The sequence below is a fragment of the Myripristis murdjan genome, chromosome 13 (assembly GCF_902150065.1).
Source record: "Myripristis murdjan chromosome 13, fMyrMur1.1, whole genome shotgun sequence".
Taxonomy (NCBI): Eukaryota; Metazoa; Chordata; class Actinopteri; order Holocentriformes; family Holocentridae; genus Myripristis; species Myripristis murdjan.
Window position 1 is genome coordinate 10,833,067 of NC_043992.1, and position 17,948 is coordinate 10,851,014.

Genomic DNA, 17,948 nt, shown 5'->3' on the forward strand with positions numbered 1-17,948 from the left:
GCAGTAAAACAGAAGCAGATGCATCATAATCAGTAAAATAGTTGGAGACACAATGTTGTCACTTACCGATCTTTCTTCTCCCCTGTAAAACATTTGTAAATTTTCAGGTTCTATTGCTTTTGCACCAAGTAAAGTACAATGAGAGAGAACATGAATCCTAGGTAATGTCATTTTGCTCCTCTCTCTTCTCCTTTAGTCAAGGGGACCCTTAGGGAAGACACACTGAGGGTGTTCCTCCAGCAGATTGCTGCTGCCATGCGCATCCTCAACAGCAAAGGAATCATTCACCGGGATCTAAAGCCTCAGAACATCTTGTTGTCCTACGTGGGTCGCAAGAAGTCCAGTATAAATGGCATCCGCATCAAAATAGGTAACAGAATCAGCACTAAGTTTCAATTGGTTTCACATTTTTATTTTGTTAATTTTAAATTAGGGGAGGTGGTCTTGTATAGATGCCATAAAGGATCTGTTTTATTAGTATAGAGTACATTCATTTCTGCAAATCTAGAGAGTATGAATTAATGTTTAATGTGAACTGTATCCTATTTTCATATAGTTATATTGTTGCCAAGACTTGGACTTGGTATGAACAGAAGGATTACTTCATGTCTGTAATTTTCCGTATACAGTATTTCACACCTGTCCAGTGTCATGTGTGTGTTATCCCCAATTCCAAACTGTCTGTTGTAGCCAAGGTTATGTGTACACTGTATTAAAGTTACAGTGTGGAAACTCTTCAAAGTCATGCCTTAGAGTGCTCTTCACAGGGATTTGTTAGAGTCCAGCAATAGTGGTGGTTGTTGCTATTAATAACACAGACATACTGACTTGGTTGTTTCATGCTTTTGTCTCTCAGCTGACTTTGGCTTTGCACGGTACCTCCAGAGTAACATGATGGCAGCCACGCTATGTGGGTCACCTATGTACATGGTTAGTGTGCTTTGTGTTTTATGTGCCTATAGAATTGCAGCTGATGTCAGCCGTTCTCCAATGGCAGAATCAGCTTTCTCAGCAGTGTGTTAAATAACCTTTCCCTTTTTTGGATCTTGCCCTTCGACCTTATCCCCTCCCAGGCCCCGGAGGTCATCATGTCCCAGAACTACGATGCCAAGGCTGACCTTTGGAGTATAGGCACAGTCATCTACCAGTGTCTAGTCGGCAAGCCACCTTTCCAGGTTGGTACAATGTTAGGAGAGAATATTGGTAACGTGTGTTTGTGTATGTGTGTGTTGTTGCCGCTCATTGATCTAAATGTGTATTTTCACAGGCAAATAGTCCCCAAGACTTGAGGATGTTCTACGAGAAGAACAAGAATCTACAACCCATGTAAGTTATGAAAGCTCTTGGAGTTTAAAAAGAGGATTTTTGCTTTTAAAGCAAAATTGAACTTTGGCAGGGTGTCAGTTTGTATAGTTACTTGGGTGTTACATGAGTGCACATGGTGATGAAATATCCTCATTAGTTGCTCTGTGCTCCCCTGGGCTGCTAATCTACAATACTGCATTTGTGTCTCTCCATTCACTTCCATAGTGTGGCAAAACTGCTTCCCAAATAACACTTTTAGCCCATAAATGAATGTAAACAAAGTGGACTGTATAAAAAACAAGTCCCAGTACACACTTTTTGAGGAAATTAAATGTCTTTTTTTGTTATTTTACTCTTTGATTTGGAAATTAGATCTGGCAGGGAGCATCTGCAGGCAACTTCTGTATAGCAGCCTTACTCCTGGATTAAATGGCCTGAACGCCCAGGAAACTATACAACCCAACACCCTACCAAAGTTCAGTGTTGCTTTAAGTGACCTTTATTTTGAAGAGCCATAGCTCACATGGTATTAACATTATCACACCCTGCTACCCAGCATCCCTAGGGAGACATCCCCACACCTCAGCGACCTTTTGCTGGGGCTGCTGCAGAGAAACCAGAAAGACAGGATGGACTTTGGTGAGTGCTGACATCACTTCCTCCACAGACAGCAAATGATGATTGAGTGGGTTGGGTTTACCTATTGAAATTTTCAGAGCTGATTTCATCTTTGTGAAAGGACTTCTCTGTTCTCATTCTGTCACTTTTTACTGCCACCCCACAGATACTTTTTTCAGCCATCCTTTCCTGGAGCCATCATCCGCCATTAAAAAATGTAAGTTGAAAAGTCACCTTTCCCAATGACAATAACTTGTTAAATACTGTGTAAGACTTAAAAACCTTGCAACCCAGAGCCAGAAATTATTGTCTTTTTTTTTTCTTTTAGCATGTCCTGTCCCAGTTCCCAGCACGTCTAATGTTGTGACGGACAGTTCCTGTGGCAGCTCGCCATGCATCCGCTACAACTCTCCTCCTGTGAGTTAGATACGAGTTCTGTAAAACCTCATTCAGATTAATTTTACAAAGTAAAAAATGTAATAAAACTGAATATTAGCCGTGCTTGTCTGTTAGTTTACTTAGTCCTCTGGACGGTTCATAGTCATACTACAGATGAAGGTGTGCCATTTTGTGAGACGTTCTTGTTCCACTTACAACCGTAGCTGTTATGGTGTGACTGATGCCAAATTAATCTACAAGTTGACTTGAAAGCTGTTATTTTGTTTGTTTGTTTGTTTTTTTGCCCCAAACAGGACTAGAGTTATCTAACCACCTACAAGTATAGTTTGATAATTATGGAATTAATTCAGAATTATTTGTGGGATTGAGGAGGAAGAAATCACTGACATGGTTCCACTGGAAAGGGATTAGAATTAATGAATCGCTCAAGTAATAATTACAATTACCCTACCCACCCTGCAGAAGCTAATCTTGGCAAACCGGCTTTTTAAGCAAGATTTTCCATACTGGAATGCTTTTCTTTCCATGTTTTGCCTTTATACTTTTGAGTTTGTGAATGTTGTGTTTGTAAGTTAGGTACTTGCTATTAGGGGTGGTGAAAAAAATCGATGATTGATTAATCACGATTATGTTGTGGATGATTATGAATCGATTATTAAATTTTTAAGAATCGATTATTTGGTGACACTGTTCTTCGCGCTTCACCAAGCCGATCAGCGATTCGCGCTCGATCCCCTCGCGAGAGGTTAGACAAACACCGCGAGACAGCAGAGGAAAGACACAGACGAGAAGGAGCGTGGTAATCGAGAATCGCTAATAATCGAAAATCGGTTGTTAATCGAATCGGGACCTCAATAATCGTAATCGAATCGAATCGTGAAATCACACAGATTAACCACCCCTACTTGCTATATGCTACTGCTGTCACCATTACTACTAAAGCTACTACTACCTCTACTAGTACCATGATTCCTAATACTACAACTACTGCTGCTGCTACTACTGCTAAAATCTCTTCCACTACTACTATTACTATTGCTACTACCACTATAATTAGTGCTGTTACCTCTACTACTACCATTTATACTAATACTGCTTGTACCACTACCACCACTACTGTTACTCGCTGTAATAATATTTCTTGGCACTCATGTCTGGTTTGTGGCATAGTATCAGTGGGAAAGCAGAGGAAGCCATTTTTCACCCTAAAAATGCGATTGGATTTGTTTGACAGTCAGTACTGCCATGTCTAGAAGCCCTAATTGCAAGAATCAGCAGAACTACAATTTACTCCTCTCCTTCTTCTCCCTTTCCCCTTCCAAACACTGTCATGACCACACACACACACACACACACACACACACACACACACACAAACATACATACATACACAGTCTCTACCGGACATGCAGACGTTAACGGAGGATGGTCTGTCATCTCCCCCGCTTGGTCCGCCCAACTTCCTGCAGCTGTCAAAAGAGTCTGCAGGAAGTACCAGCAGTAAGAACTCCTCTTGCGACACCGATGACTTTGTCCTGGTGCCTCATCTCTCCGCCGACAGCTGTAAGTCGTCGACACAGTGTACTAACCTTTATTTCCCCTACATATCCACCCATCTGTAACTCCACACAAAAGCAGTCGCACACTCTTTGTCCTACCTTGTCACACAAAGATTGTGTCCCCGGTGCTATTTGGCACTATTTATCACTTTATTTACATGTGACTGAAGCTCCCTGCTTTCTTATAGCTGATCAATAAACATCATCTGTTCTTTGGAGAATACACTGCTAGCAAACATAGCTATAATAAAGTGCTATACTATATATTTGCTCTATATTTGTTGTCTTAGCATCAAAGAAAGACTTAGCCATGTATTTCACCATACACTAATGGGATAAATGAAAGCAGTTTGATCTCCCATTGTATTATGTCCTCTGAAGTGATTTGCATACACGAAAAAGAGGATTATGGGATTTGTGTAAAAAGTCTCAGCTGAAATATGAAGATTCATATATCTTAGTTTTACACTATGTATTGCTTCCTTTTATTGATAAAATACTGCTCAATAAAAAGCAACAGTTGGAAAGTCATTTTTACTGCCTTGTGATGAAGTCATTTGCTTGACATAACCTTGTGAATGCCATGGTGCCACCACAAAAATGCAAAAAAGCAATGAGAATGTGTCATCTGACAACACTACCGAGTGTTAGCCATGGGATTTCTTGTCTAATATTAAGATAACTAGCCATCTGTCCATGCATGGAACATTTCACACTGCTTGTGTATGTGCATACATAGTACATAAAGAATAATATAGAAAGAATACACATGCATACCTACATATTAACACAGTTATGTATATAGATTACTAATATACATGCTCTACATACATATAAATGTTTTGTTAACCTGTCATAGACGTAATAGAAATCACTCTTTCTCACGTTCACTCACAATTGATACACAAATGCATGATACACATGCTGTGGCTAACATACACGTTTGCAGAAGTTACAGTCAGCATCTGCCAGCAGTGCATACTGTACATACAGCACATACTCTCTCTCTCACACACACACACACACACACACACACACACACACGACCAGCACATGTCACCAGAATGTGCACGTGGTGAACTGGACAGCTGCTAACAATCAACATGTTGTAATTGTAGCCAGCACTTCACAAACAGTAAACACACACACTCTCAACACTTGCTGCAACACACACACGCACACACACACACACACACACACACACACACACATGCATACACACCCATACACCCATGCACCTGCTAGTTCTAGCTTTGATACCAATTACTGATGATTTATCCATTAGTAAAGCCTTTTTGTTTTCCCTCCTGACAACCCTCTCCTCAGATGACCAACCAATGGGAGCAGGCCGTCGGCCGTCCAGCGAGTTCCTCATGTGTGGAGGGTGAGTGTGATTTCATCAGATGGTTACTGACTTTGTTAACTTGCTTAACTGTCTTAGTACCTTGGGAATGTAAGGACCACAATAGCAGAGAAGTATGCACTTTATCAAAGATAGTGTGCATACCAAGATTTGAGTGGTGAGGGTTTTAGATGGTTGGTACTGAGAATGATATTTTCTGCTGATATGCAACATGCTGAATTAAAGAAAGAGTAATCCTCTTTAATCAAGTAATACGGCATTCTTATTATTTTGGAGAAAGTGGGAGATGTTTTAATTGAAACTGCTTATGAACAGTGATTCAGTGGTCAGGTAAACTTGAGAATACATTATTGCTGTTAAATGACATGATAATGTACAAAATACATGATTTAACAATCAAATGAATAAAATGTGAAAGGAAAAATGTTAATGGACACTTTTCATGTAGCTGTGGTCAGGCAGGAACCTCTAGCATAACTCTGACAGGCTGAAGTTTGAGATTTATTACAAAGCCAATACTGGGCGGACCTGCTTCTTTTTTTATCGTGCTTGTTGATCCTTTGTTTTCAACTGAGTATGCTTTCAAGTGCGTGTTTGACCGCCCAATCCAGTGTGCGTGTTTTGTGTCATTCATAACCAGAGGCTGACCAGACACTTCAAAAGCAAAACGTAAAGTCAGGACATGACAACCTGGGGCTGTTAGTGGCAAATAAAAAGATGCTGTGTTTTTAGCTCTGGGCTTCCTGACTTGCTGGTTGTTCAGTGGGAACAAATGGAGGCGCTGCTGTCGATTTCAATACATCACAGAAATGTCAGGACAAAGCAGCTTATGAGACATTCTATTGAAGAGTTATTATTGGAAGGCAGGTTTTGTTTTGGCAAACAGATAATGATGAAGTTGCTGAGAAATATTGCTCAAGTTAACCCTCTCACTGGCATTCAGTAGAAGATGCTTCCTCTCAACACAAATGACACTTACTGGTTTATTACTCTCATCCAGTGCATTTAATTTTTTCACCATTTAATAAAGGGTTTTTGTGTGTTGTGTCTCCAACAGTGTCAGAAGCACAACATGCATCATATCTTCTTTACTAAACAAAATTGGATTTCATATTTAATTTCTTGTTGTCTTTTTTCAATGTTTTGCCCAACTACAGTCTAATTTGTTTCCAAAGGCCTTCAGAACGTCTTAAATAGACTTTAATTTGGAAGTGTGAATCCTTCAGATACCCTTTTATCTCTGGTATGTAAACCCAGCATAGGTAACTGTTCAGAAACAGACCGTGGAGTATGAACTGATGTATGAATGTTAAAGAGGATCACAACAAAAAATAGATTGAACATGCAACGGAAACATGACACAGTGTGGTGTGTCATATTCTATTTCAAACACAGAGATTTACTTGTGTGTGTGAGTGTGTGTGTCATTCAGCTGTGAATGACCTCTTACATGACTAATTGCATACTGTCTACTGTGTAGGTCATATCTTTGTATTGTCGAAGAAGGCTTAGGACAAGAGAATGGCATTTTGACAGTTCATTCAGTTCAAAGAAGTGAATACACAGTTTTACAGTATTAAATATTCATGACTATGGTAATACAAGTTGGATATATAACTACCACTGGCCAAATTTAACCAACTATAACTACATTGCAGACACTTCAAAAGTAAACTCCTTCTTGAGGAACAAAAGGCTATTCTGTTATTCACTGAAGACAAACTAGTCAGTATTATCTAGAAGACATTAACACTGGACATCCTGGTCCTCAGTTCTATGAGAGAATATACAAAAGGCTACTTTAGTGCTTGTAAATATGTTGAAAATACACGAGGAGGTGTAAACTACATAATCCTGTAATGGTAAAATTAACAAATAACAGAGAATGTTATTCTGAGGTTTGGCACTTAAAGGAATAGTTCATCTATTTTGGGAAATGTGATATTATTTTACTCCCCCCCTAGCTGTTATGTAGGAGAGTAGTGGTGCTATCTTCCTCTCATTGTTACTGAGTGCTGGATGCTCCAAATGCTAACTGTTAGCCTCCTGCCTTTGAGGTGGGTTGGTTGGCAGTATGAGCTGTGTCTTGATATGTTTCCACGTCTCCAGCAGTTCAGCTACCACGGTATAGACCCACTGGTTTTGTCTGTCCTCAGTTCTTGTGCTGATCAGGTTCACCTTTCTTTGTTTTCTGTCATTTTGTCTCTGGCTTCCCTCTGATTTATAGCCACAAGATGTCTTTTATCACTCTGGTGCAATGGCAGACATTCTGAGCTTGCCCATTTGTTATGAGTGATTTCTCCTGCCCACGTCCAAATCTGCATGATGAGTGAGTTTTGAGTCACGAGCTGAGCCAAACAACAAGGCTGTGCTGTACTAAAAAAAACACTTGGTCCACTGGGCTCTGTGGGATAAGAATAGCCTCACACATGCATATACATGCAAAAACAAAATGTGATGGTGCTATTCTGGTACCCAAGATGTCTGTTAAAAGACTGAAACATGCTTACCATGTCATAGTCTTGTTTTTGTTCTCATTTTTCCTCTTTCTATAAGACTGAAAAACACACAAGTTTGCAGTTGCATTGCAAATTCCACTCAGGCACATAAAAGGCACGCTCACTGACCTCAAGATAGTGCTGTAATAATAATAAGTTTACGTTTTTGCAATTATCTTTAAAAACACATGAAGTTTATAGCTTGTAATCAGCTGCATGGATTTGGCAAATGATGAGTCAGCAGTGACATTCAGAGTCTTACTGTAATTAGTACTGTATGCACAACATTTTCTATTTTGCCAAATAACATTTGGATCAAGCTCCACCAGAGTATTTTACAATACACCTGAAACCAGCAGAACAATTTTTTTCCCTTCTTTTTCCAGAATTTTATCCCCAGCAGTTAAATTGTTGTCCATTTTTTGAAGTGCTCATGCTGAGTCTAAATTTGCTGGTGTCCTTTTTCTCCTTTTTCTGCCATTTAGGGTTTTAGAGTGCTCTTCAGGTGTGTTCTGTCAAATAGCCTCGTTTTGCCTGCATTGTTTCCTTACTTTGGTCACTCTGTTGGTCTTCAGTTTAATTCCAGGTAGCATTAAAAAAAAAAAAAAGACTTAAAATGTCTGAAACCTCCAGACATACTGTTCTCTTTTTTTGTCTTTTAGCCTCTTTTTCTCCCCACCCATTTCTTAATAACCTACACTCAGACACAGCTTTATACTTACACTCTGTGTCCCTCTTCCTCTCTTTGTGTCACGGTAAACAGCCTCAAGGAAAACTGTTCTGTCTTTCAGTCTCCCTCCCTCTCGGTGTTTTCTACTTTATGTTTTTCTTTTTCCTCTTTTTTTTTTTTTTAAAGGTTGTTATTGCTCTATCTTGGTCTCTCCCTCCATTGGAAACCTCATCGTCTTCTCACCCCTCTTGCTGCTCTGTCGGCTTTTTGCTCTCCCTCTGCCCTCCCCTTGATAACTGCCTTCATCCCAATAATTATATGCTACGTATAGAAATTAACCATTTGCATATGCAGCACTCCTTTTGTCTCCACCAGAGGAGTCCTTTCCTTTTAGAGGTATTCAGAACTGCAGCGACACACACTAACACAAACATGAAGTTCATGTGAATCACAGCTTTGTTTATCCTAAGTACTCTGTGTCTTTAGTCGATTGGACTGAAGGAGGAAGAGGGACGGAGAAGAACAAAATAAAGGAACTAAGGGGATGGAGAGAGATGAGGGGAACAGATACCGGGGAGAGAAGAGCAGGGCGTCTGGAGAGAGATTAGTAATACAAAGAAAGCAAGAGATTTGGAGCAAAGGAAAGAAAGGGAGCATGAGCAGCTGGTGAAGATGAATGAGGAGGCAGCAAGGAGCAAAAAAGCAACACACTGAGATGAGGGATTCTTTAAATACAGTCTACTGTGCTCCCATCCCCCCTGGTCTGCTCGGTTTAAAACCAGGTCAGCAGAGATGCTAACTGGCTTGCAGATTCACCCCCTCTTCTGTCTCCATCTCTGCCTCTTTTAAAGAAGCAGCCACTCCGTGACCTACAAATTATTTTTCCTATGAGGCAACCACATATAACATCCCTGCCGGTATTAAGTCTTGGTAGAAATCAGTAAAGCATATAGCACTGTGAAGGGAAAAACAGAATGCCGTCTTCACTGTTTCCTTTTTCAGATGTCTGTAAAATCATTAGGTATGTGGAGAAATGCAACAAAGTGTGCAGGTTTGCACATCAGATTTGCACAAATCAAACAAAGAATGTGCTTTATGGTTCTTTGTCTTGGCTTGCCTTTGCAGTCTCGTGCCTCACGTGTCCACCTCGCTCCCTTCCCCTTCTCTAGACCCTCCCCTGCTTCACATCATTGCATAATACTGGTTCCCAACTTGTGCTGCTCTTTACCAGTCATTTCCCTCCCCTCCTCCCCTCCCTGTTCTATATGTGAGCAAAACCCCTCTCTGGGTGACCCAGTCATGACTTTATAGTCGAGAACATTTTGTGACCGTTGGACTAACAAAAGAATGCAAATGGGCTCTTTTTTTTGGCACTTCCCCTTCTGTGTCTGCTGCACATAGTGGGACTGCCTAGCATGTGCCATTTGACAGCTCCGCCCCCAGCTCCGCCTTCAGCATGAGCAGCTGGAAGCTTATTTGTCATGCCTCTGTGTGTTTACATGGAAGCCCGGCCCCCTTTTTTTTTTTTTTGCTGAGTCTGTCCCCTGATCAACAGGGCTAAACTTTATTTCCTGAACCTGCCTCACACTGAAGTAAACAAAGAACTCAGGGCTGTAAAAACTTACTCCAGTTAGTGTCGTCCTGCTGCATTAACCTCTTACTAAAAAACAAAACAAAACAAAAATAGTATTCTTGATTTATCTGCCTTTTGGAATATCAAGTTACCATGGGTGTCGACAGTGTTGAAGACATGGTGCAGATGTGGAAGCAGCAGCCCCGGCTCGACTGGCTAACGACGCTTCTCTCCCCCTTCTTCCCCTCCAGTCAGCCTCAGCCAACCCCGGGACAGACCCCCATGGTGTCTCCACGGGCTGAGACCACCCCGATCCCTGTTCCCACCCAGGTCCGCAACTACCAGCGCATCAAGCAGAACCTCTCTAGCAGCCCCACTACCACACTCTACAGCTCCCCCAGGTAAGAAGCGTCTTTGCTGGGCTTGACAGTGCAAGAAGCTCCCTCGGGGCGGTTCACCTCACCCCTTATTAATCAGCCCTACAGTATGCACCTGTGTCACGACTCTAAGCTTGTGACTTATGTTTTGCCCACAGTTTGGGTGTGGCGAGCAAAAAGATCAGATTAGCTGGTGAAAATGCCAACTGTTATTTCATCAGCCATCAGGTATAGCTGAAGTTACATCAGCCAAATGTCTACTAGAGCTCATGACGTTTCCACCTGTTGCTGGGAGGGATTTTTGGGGGTTTAGTGCGAAGACAAAGCAGATGGGAGGGCAGAGGGGCAGATAAGGGTGGCTTTTATTTCACAGGAAGATTAGTTCTGTTGTTCCTATTAACAATCTGTTGTCTGCTGAAAAGGAGAGCACCTCAGGGAGGTAGTATGCCTGTCTATTGTGTATTGTGTTAGCTTATGTGTTGCTTCTTAGCATTCCGTATATCTGCTGTTTAGTCCTTGTATGCAAAATGTAACAGCATTGTTGAGTGTGGCCTGTTTTCATTTCTTGGTTTGCTTGTTTTGCCAGTTAATCTGTCCTGAGGTAACTGTAGTCTTGAGGATTAGGGTTAGTTTGAAGTTCCTGGAGTATCACCTTGTCTGCCCCTCTCTGCACCTATGAGTGACAACAGATTCTGCCCCTCTTGCCCCAGTGCTATCCCCTGCAGCAGGCTCACTGTCCACCTGCTCCACTTTCCAGTCCCCTTGGCCCGTAAGTCTGCCCAGGGAGGATTACAGCTCTGGCACCCTGTCCCTTTGACCCAATAGAGGCTCTTGTTAATGGGTTAGTGCTTCCTATTCTGGCCATGGGGAGTGAGAAGCTGGCAGACACCTCAAGGAAACTCTGTCATTATATAGATCGTAACTCATCCATGTTTCTGCAGTTAAAACTTTTAACAAGGTAGTAAAGTGACACACAACAATGAATCAGGAGGAGAGGAACAAGTTTATCTTGACCATTTGAAACAGATGTGAAGATTTAATATGATTTCACTGCTATGTGAATCTGCCTTGTCTGGAATTTGTGAAGTAAAACAAATGTAGCTGCTGAGCCAGTGATTTCAGTGAATTTTCCTATGTGAATGGCTTTCATCAAACATAGAGATTGGGGGTAATGCAGTAATTACATGAGATTTTCCCATTTTAGTTAACAAGTAGGGCTGAAGGTGCATATCCACAAAAGAATTGTTGTGATAGACTTACAAGACAAACAACATAGTGGCAGTCTGCCCAGGAAGTGCTCCCACATGCTTGCTTTCCACGTGACTGGAAGCTCGTGCTCGAGGCATTAAACTTGCAGAATTACAGGATGGTTTTTGCAGCCAAAACCACAAGTGTTGACTAACTGGAGAAACGGGCTGAAATGAGCCAAAGCAGAAAAAAAAAAAAAAAAAAAAAACACAGCGGGGTGGGAGAGTTCAGCTGAGCAGCTGAAATGCAGATTGATTTCCAGCAGTTTTATTGAAAACTATTTTTATAATTTAGATTGGCAATTGACTGTTCAACACAGTAGATCAAGTTTGAATTGGTTCTTCTCTCTACATGCTACAAATATTGAAATAACTTTCTCTTGTGAAGATAATGCCCTACTTTATATAATGCTTTTGTGATGTATGTGTGTTCTCCAGGTCTGGCACAGTGAGGCGTTCTAACACTAGTCCTATGGGGTTCCCTAAGGCGGCATCAGGGTCTCCCAGCTCTGCGGAGGTCGCTCAGACGGTGGGCCGGCGTCTTTCCACCGGCAGCTCCCGTCCCTACTCTCCCTCGCCTCTCGGTAAGCACATGCCCCGACATGTTCCCAAGCTCAGCAGCTCCTCCCCGACACTTTTCACAAAGGAAATTGGCTCGTATTGTATAGTGACCGTAGTTAGAGATGACAATATGATGTTTAATTTTGCAGTGGGAACCATCCCTGAGCAGCTGGGTCACTGCTGCTGTCACCTCCAGGGTCACGAGTCTCGCAGCCGGAGCTCCTCAGGAGGTGAGTTCACTGGCAAGACTTAAAGGGATAGTTCATGCATTTTCAAAAAAAAAGCCTCACTGTCATTTAGGTAGTATTCTCCCTGGCTAACTTTCTTAAAAATAACTGCTTTTATCCACTAAAATAAGGTTTAACATCACTTCACAATTGTCACCAAATGTTAGCACAGAGAGCTTAGGCCACACCAGAAAATAGTCATACCATTAGTAATTATGAAAACAGCCAACTTTTTACACCATTTCTGGCTGTTAAAAAAAACTGTGCTGTACATCATCAAACTGAAACTTTGTTTATTTAACAACTTGAGTGGCTTAAGGTGATTCTTTTTAAGAATGTTAGCTGGGGGTCCACCTCAATAGCAGGAGGCTAACCGGTAGCATTTGGACCATCCAGCCAATATCCAGCTCTCAGTAACAATAAGAGGAAGATAGCACCACTACTGTCCTGCATAACAGCTAGGGGGGAAGTCAAATAATGTCAAATTTTGGGTGAACTGAGTGAACTATCCCTTAAAGATAGTCTGGACTCTCTGTTATTCTATGCTCTGTGACTATAGAGCATAATAGATCGGGTAATCAGTATGCTGCCAACATTTAGCTGTACCAGTGTGGACCTTTTGTTCTCTTAAACAAGGTGAAGGCAGTTTGGGTCATGGCAGCAGCAAAAAGTATCAGGATACAGCCAGGAAAAATGGAGCAGAAATTGGAATATAGCAGAAAGCTGTGGATTGCTGTGGACTGTTTGAAATATGTGTAACAGTCTACATTCAATGTTTGGCAAATGAGAAGGATATGAAGAAAGAGGAATATCATGTAACAGCATCTGAATACTTTCAGGATATGCAAACATGTGTCATGTTCATGTTAACGGGCCTTCAGACAGCTGTGAGGACAGCAGGTGACTAAGTGTGTACATGTAGGTTATATAAGACTCTTCACTGTTCACCACACTGTTCCTTTCTCTCTTACATTCTTTGACATCGGTTTATTATTGACAAAAGGCCCATGAGTCAAGGTCTTTTTTAAACGTCACCGGTGTTCCATTAACACTGCATCATCACTGCCCCAAACACACACACACACACACACACACACACACACACACACCCAGGCACAGGCACATGTGTACTCAACCAAACGTGTGTTACAACTGCCTTACTGTTTGTATCAAGAGGTTTGTCGTCATGGTGATATTAATTAATTTTTTTTGTACAGAGAAGGAAACTGCATCTCACTGTGCAGACGATGCCTTGGCCAGAAAGGATATAGTACTTTGTCTCCTATTTGTGAAGCCATGCAAACAAATATAGATTTTATGACCTAGAGAGTCAGCCAGTGGAAAATTTCTGGGCTATTTTTTGTCAGCATATTCAGCAGAAATCCTGTGAATGAGCAAGGAAACTCATAAAATCCTGGAGCTAATGGCATGTTTTCCCTGCCGCTGCTATTTTTTGCTCATCACAGGAGAGTGAAAATGTTTTCAGACCTGAGGAACACCTAGCAGTGAGAGGTTCACAGACACTTAGCTCTGTCACTATCCAGAGTCAGTCTATTATTCACGTAATTCTCCTGACATTAAACATCCAGCATGTGTGACATTTTCATGAAAAAATACTCTTATTGTCAATTTAAATAAAGAGAAAATCCATCCTGCTGCAAGGCTTTTGACCAGGGTGATGGATATTTTCTGAGCATCGTTAAAATGCCAAAAAAGACATTTCCTCAGACTGTTCCCTTTCTTGTCTCTTTGGTATCTTTGGTATCAAACATTCATAGACCAACTGGCTTTGTAAACAGGAAAGTGTTGTGCGCAGTGGACTTTATGGGGCATTGAATTCCTCAAAATGTAGTCAGTTACATCCCACTGCCAGTTGGTGGTGCTTTAAAAATCACATCAGGTGCTGTTGTTGTTTGATGATATAATGCAGTTTGGTTGATGACACCTTGCTCAGCAATGAACTGGTTGTCTATGGGAAGCCCATAGTCCCAATAATGACAACTGGACCCCTCCTGCCCCACCAGGCTCCCCCGTCCCGTCCTCCCAGCTCCTGGGAGCTCGGCTCCAGAGCGCCCCCACCCTGACAGAGGTCTACCAGACCAGACAGAAGCTCCACAAGCAGCTGTCAGACCCCGTGCAGCCTTCCTCCTCCTCATCATCTTCCTCCAGCCACTCACCCCAGCTCGGCCGGCCCGTCAACCTTGGCTCCTCCCCCACCAAGCTGCTGGGGTCTTCTCCCCGTTCCTCCGATTGGCTGCAGAAGTCCCCACTGCCCACCATCATCGGCTCCCCCACCAAGGTGAGCAGAGGCATTAGCAAGTATATGGCAAGATGGATTAGTGGAGGGAAAAACTTCATGCAGATCTTTTGCTTGAAGAGTTTCTTGGAAACCAAACAGAAAAACACCTCCACCAAATCCTGCCACACAACAAAATGAAATAGAACCCTCTCATTTCTGTTTTGAAAGATTAACAAAGTATTTATATTTATACACTGAGTGCACAATCAGTTTGCTACAAGAACACCAGGTGAATCCAAGTGAGAGTTACAAATTTCCTCCTGACTTCACCTATTAAACCTTGACATTAATCATGAAGGGAAAATGTAGGTAAATTAGAAGAGAAAAAAAAAACATATCCTATGGTAACAATTTCCTCTTTTTGTATTTGTTGTCATTCAGACCATTTCAGCACCGTTCAAGATCCCCAAAACACAGGCATCCTGTAACCTGATGGCTCTGGCAGACAACCCCATGCCCACCAAGACGCTGGCAGATGCGCGGGATATCTGTGCCCACCACTGCAGTCCCTATCCCAGTGGACGCCAGGCCATCCCCGAGGCCAGCAGGACCTTCGGCAGGTGGGACAGTCTGAACGCTGCTCATTCAGAGGCCATGGCTTTGTTCAGACTGCAGGCAAATCAGATTTGTTTCTCAAATCAGATTTTTAAGACAGACTATCTGTGGTGTTATTTGCAAGTGATCAGATTGGATTTGCGTGTCCTGATATCACCAGTGTATCTACATAGGTTGCTGTGGTAACGACGTAGGTGTCAGTAATGTACGCTGGTGACGCAGTATTCCAGTGTGGAAGCATGAGAAATGGAGATCCGGCATCTCGCCCTCCAAGCTGTAGTGCTGTCAAGTCACAGAGCAGAGCTCCTCTGTTACACCAGTCAAACTCACACAGAGGGGGCTGGTGCATATTGCATGCTGCTCTGATGTACTTCTGTCACTCTGGATTTAACTTTGTCATTGTGTGTGATGTGAATGATGCAAAAGACAGTTTGAAATCTGATTTTTAGCAGCCAGACTGAGACACATCTGTAGAAATCCAATTGGAATTGCATTTCAAACCACCTCCAAATGTGGCTTTGATCTATCAACGAATATTGGTGCAAAACAGCAGCATCAGCAGGTTCAGTTCAAAACACTGATATCAGTATAAGCGTTAAAACACAGAGTGATGTCTCCGCTACATACAGCTGGTGTCTGATACAGAATTCATTCTTCAGATACTAAAAATTTCTCTAAAAATACCAAAAATGTTCTGGTTGCACATTCCCAAATGTGAATTTACTCAGTTTAATCTTTTTTACATTTTTTAATTAACAACACTAATTATAATGGTAATAGTAACAAATATATTTTTTATGCCCGTTAGTCAGATTAAGGAAGCAGTTTGAAGAGTTTATTTGGGCTCTACTAACTTGTGGTGGGCATTTGTCATTACTTTTGACAGCTGATTGACAAAATGATTAATTGTCAGTGAAAATAATGGTTAGTTGCAGCCCCACTATGGAGTGACATGGCCCAGGTTGGTAACTGGGCTATGGTGACTGTGTAAATTATACTGAACACCAAATCAAGAAACGAAGGTCTGAGTGAGTCTGGAGTAAGAAAGGGAAACCCTGTATTATCCTGGCCCTGCAGTCTTTCCATTCTACCTGGAGGTGTCACTTTTCTGCTGTTGGATGTTTTGCTGATGCTCTCCATTGTTTCCCTGCAGGTCTGTCAGTACGGGCCGTCTGTCGGAGCAGCCAATCAGAATCACTCTGGGTGGACAGCCCTATCAGGGCAGCACCGACAGCCTGAACACAGAGCGACCCATGGACACAGGTATGTTGCTGTACACACTGTGTCCCGTGTTGTGTTTGTCTCAGTTGTGTGTATATGTATCTCTGTAGCTATATTCGGCAGCATTTTATTTGACATTTAATTTAGTCAGCTTACTAGCTTATCTTGATTCAGATTAATGCACTGTGTGTCTAATTACATATTAGAGCTGGGCAGTGTATCAATATTACACTGATATAGTGATATAAAGCTTGATATTGTCTGTGATTTTGGATATTGTAATATGTTATGACATTAGTGTTGTCTTGTCCTCATTTTAAAGGCTGCATTTACAGTAAGGGGATACAATTTTCTGAACTTGTTAGTCTGTTGTATTTGTTCCGTTATTTGCCTCCACCTGGTTGGTCATCATAAAAAATATTGTGATATTTGATTTTGTAGTGTAGTAATATGTAGTGCATCTCAGCACCTGAAACAAATGTAAAACAAATATTTTACTTGGGCAGCTGTTAATTTATAACATTGTGAGCATGCAGGATATACTCAGATATAAACCAGCCTTCTTGCCCGCTCTCCCCCAGCCCCTGCAGGTCCCACTGGACTGGCCCAGGGTGGGTCAGCGAGCCCCCGTACCGTCCTTTTCACCGTGGGTTCACCGCCCAACAGCAGCACACCCCCAACCTGCAGCCATCTTGGCACCCGGCCACGCACCACCTCAGGTATCAAACTGCAGCAGCCCACAGACAAACTTACCACAGAAATATATCTAAAGTTTGAAATGAGAAGTCATGTTGTCTCTTTTCTCGCTGCCTGTTCTCCCAGTGGGCTCCAACAGTTCGGCTGGCTCCCTGTGCTCCACCAGTGGTCGGGTTTATGTCGGCTCTCCGCCTGGCATGGCCATGGGCTCCTCACCTCCAGGAGGCTGTGGGGTGGCTCAGGCCATCCCTGTGGTGGAGGGGGCGCCCAGCAGCCTGCGCTATGTCCCCTATGGGACCTCCCCACCTAGCCTGGATGGATTTATCACCTTCGAAGCCCCAGAGCTGCCAGAGGAAACCCTCATGGAGGTGAGAGAGCTGGGAAATGTTGGCTGCGAGTGTTGAATTGACCAGAGCCAATAATCCTGAAAAATGGATGTACTCTTGTCATCTTCTGTTTTATTCTAACCTTTGTGTTTCCTGGTGCAGCGTGAGCATACAGACACCCTGATGCACCTTCGCATGATGCTTTCTTTCACCGACTGCGTCCTCGAGATGGCGGCAGTGCGAGCCGGGGGGACAGAGCTTGGTGTGTCGGCGGCCTCCCTCTATCCTCCCCAGGACAGTGTGGTGGTGGATCAGATCAGTCAGCTCAGCAAGGAGTGGGGGTAAGGAAACACTCAACAAGGCTTGACAAACAGTTTGTTACAGGCTCTTGTTTTTGATGTAGTGAACAGTGTCGTTTCTGGAAAATGGGAGCAGAAAATGGGATTACAAAAGT

At 42.5% G+C, this 17,948-nt stretch overlaps 1 protein-coding gene across 1 annotated transcript in view; it reads left to right on the plus strand.

The window, feature by feature from the left end:
* Positions 1–17,948, plus strand: part of ulk2 (unc-51 like autophagy activating kinase 2) — a 49,378-nt gene that overhangs the window by 24,127 nt on the left and 7,303 nt on the right. Inside the window, exons 6-23 of the mRNA XM_030066781.1 lie at positions 197–370; positions 857–930; positions 1,074–1,175; positions 1,268–1,326; positions 1,862–1,944; positions 2,090–2,140; positions 2,252–2,340; positions 3,717–3,885; positions 5,208–5,265; positions 10,237–10,386; positions 12,048–12,193; positions 12,320–12,400; positions 14,422–14,696; positions 15,078–15,256; positions 16,405–16,514; positions 17,054–17,191; positions 17,295–17,536; positions 17,657–17,835. Coding sequence (XP_029922641.1) covers positions 197–370; positions 857–930; positions 1,074–1,175; positions 1,268–1,326; positions 1,862–1,944; positions 2,090–2,140; positions 2,252–2,340; positions 3,717–3,885; positions 5,208–5,265; positions 10,237–10,386; positions 12,048–12,193; positions 12,320–12,400; positions 14,422–14,696; positions 15,078–15,256; positions 16,405–16,514; positions 17,054–17,191; positions 17,295–17,536; positions 17,657–17,835 — 2,359 coding nt within the window. The remainder of the gene's footprint in view (positions 1–196; positions 371–856; positions 931–1,073; positions 1,176–1,267; positions 1,327–1,861; positions 1,945–2,089; positions 2,141–2,251; positions 2,341–3,716; positions 3,886–5,207; positions 5,266–10,236; positions 10,387–12,047; positions 12,194–12,319; positions 12,401–14,421; positions 14,697–15,077; positions 15,257–16,404; positions 16,515–17,053; positions 17,192–17,294; positions 17,537–17,656; positions 17,836–17,948) is intronic.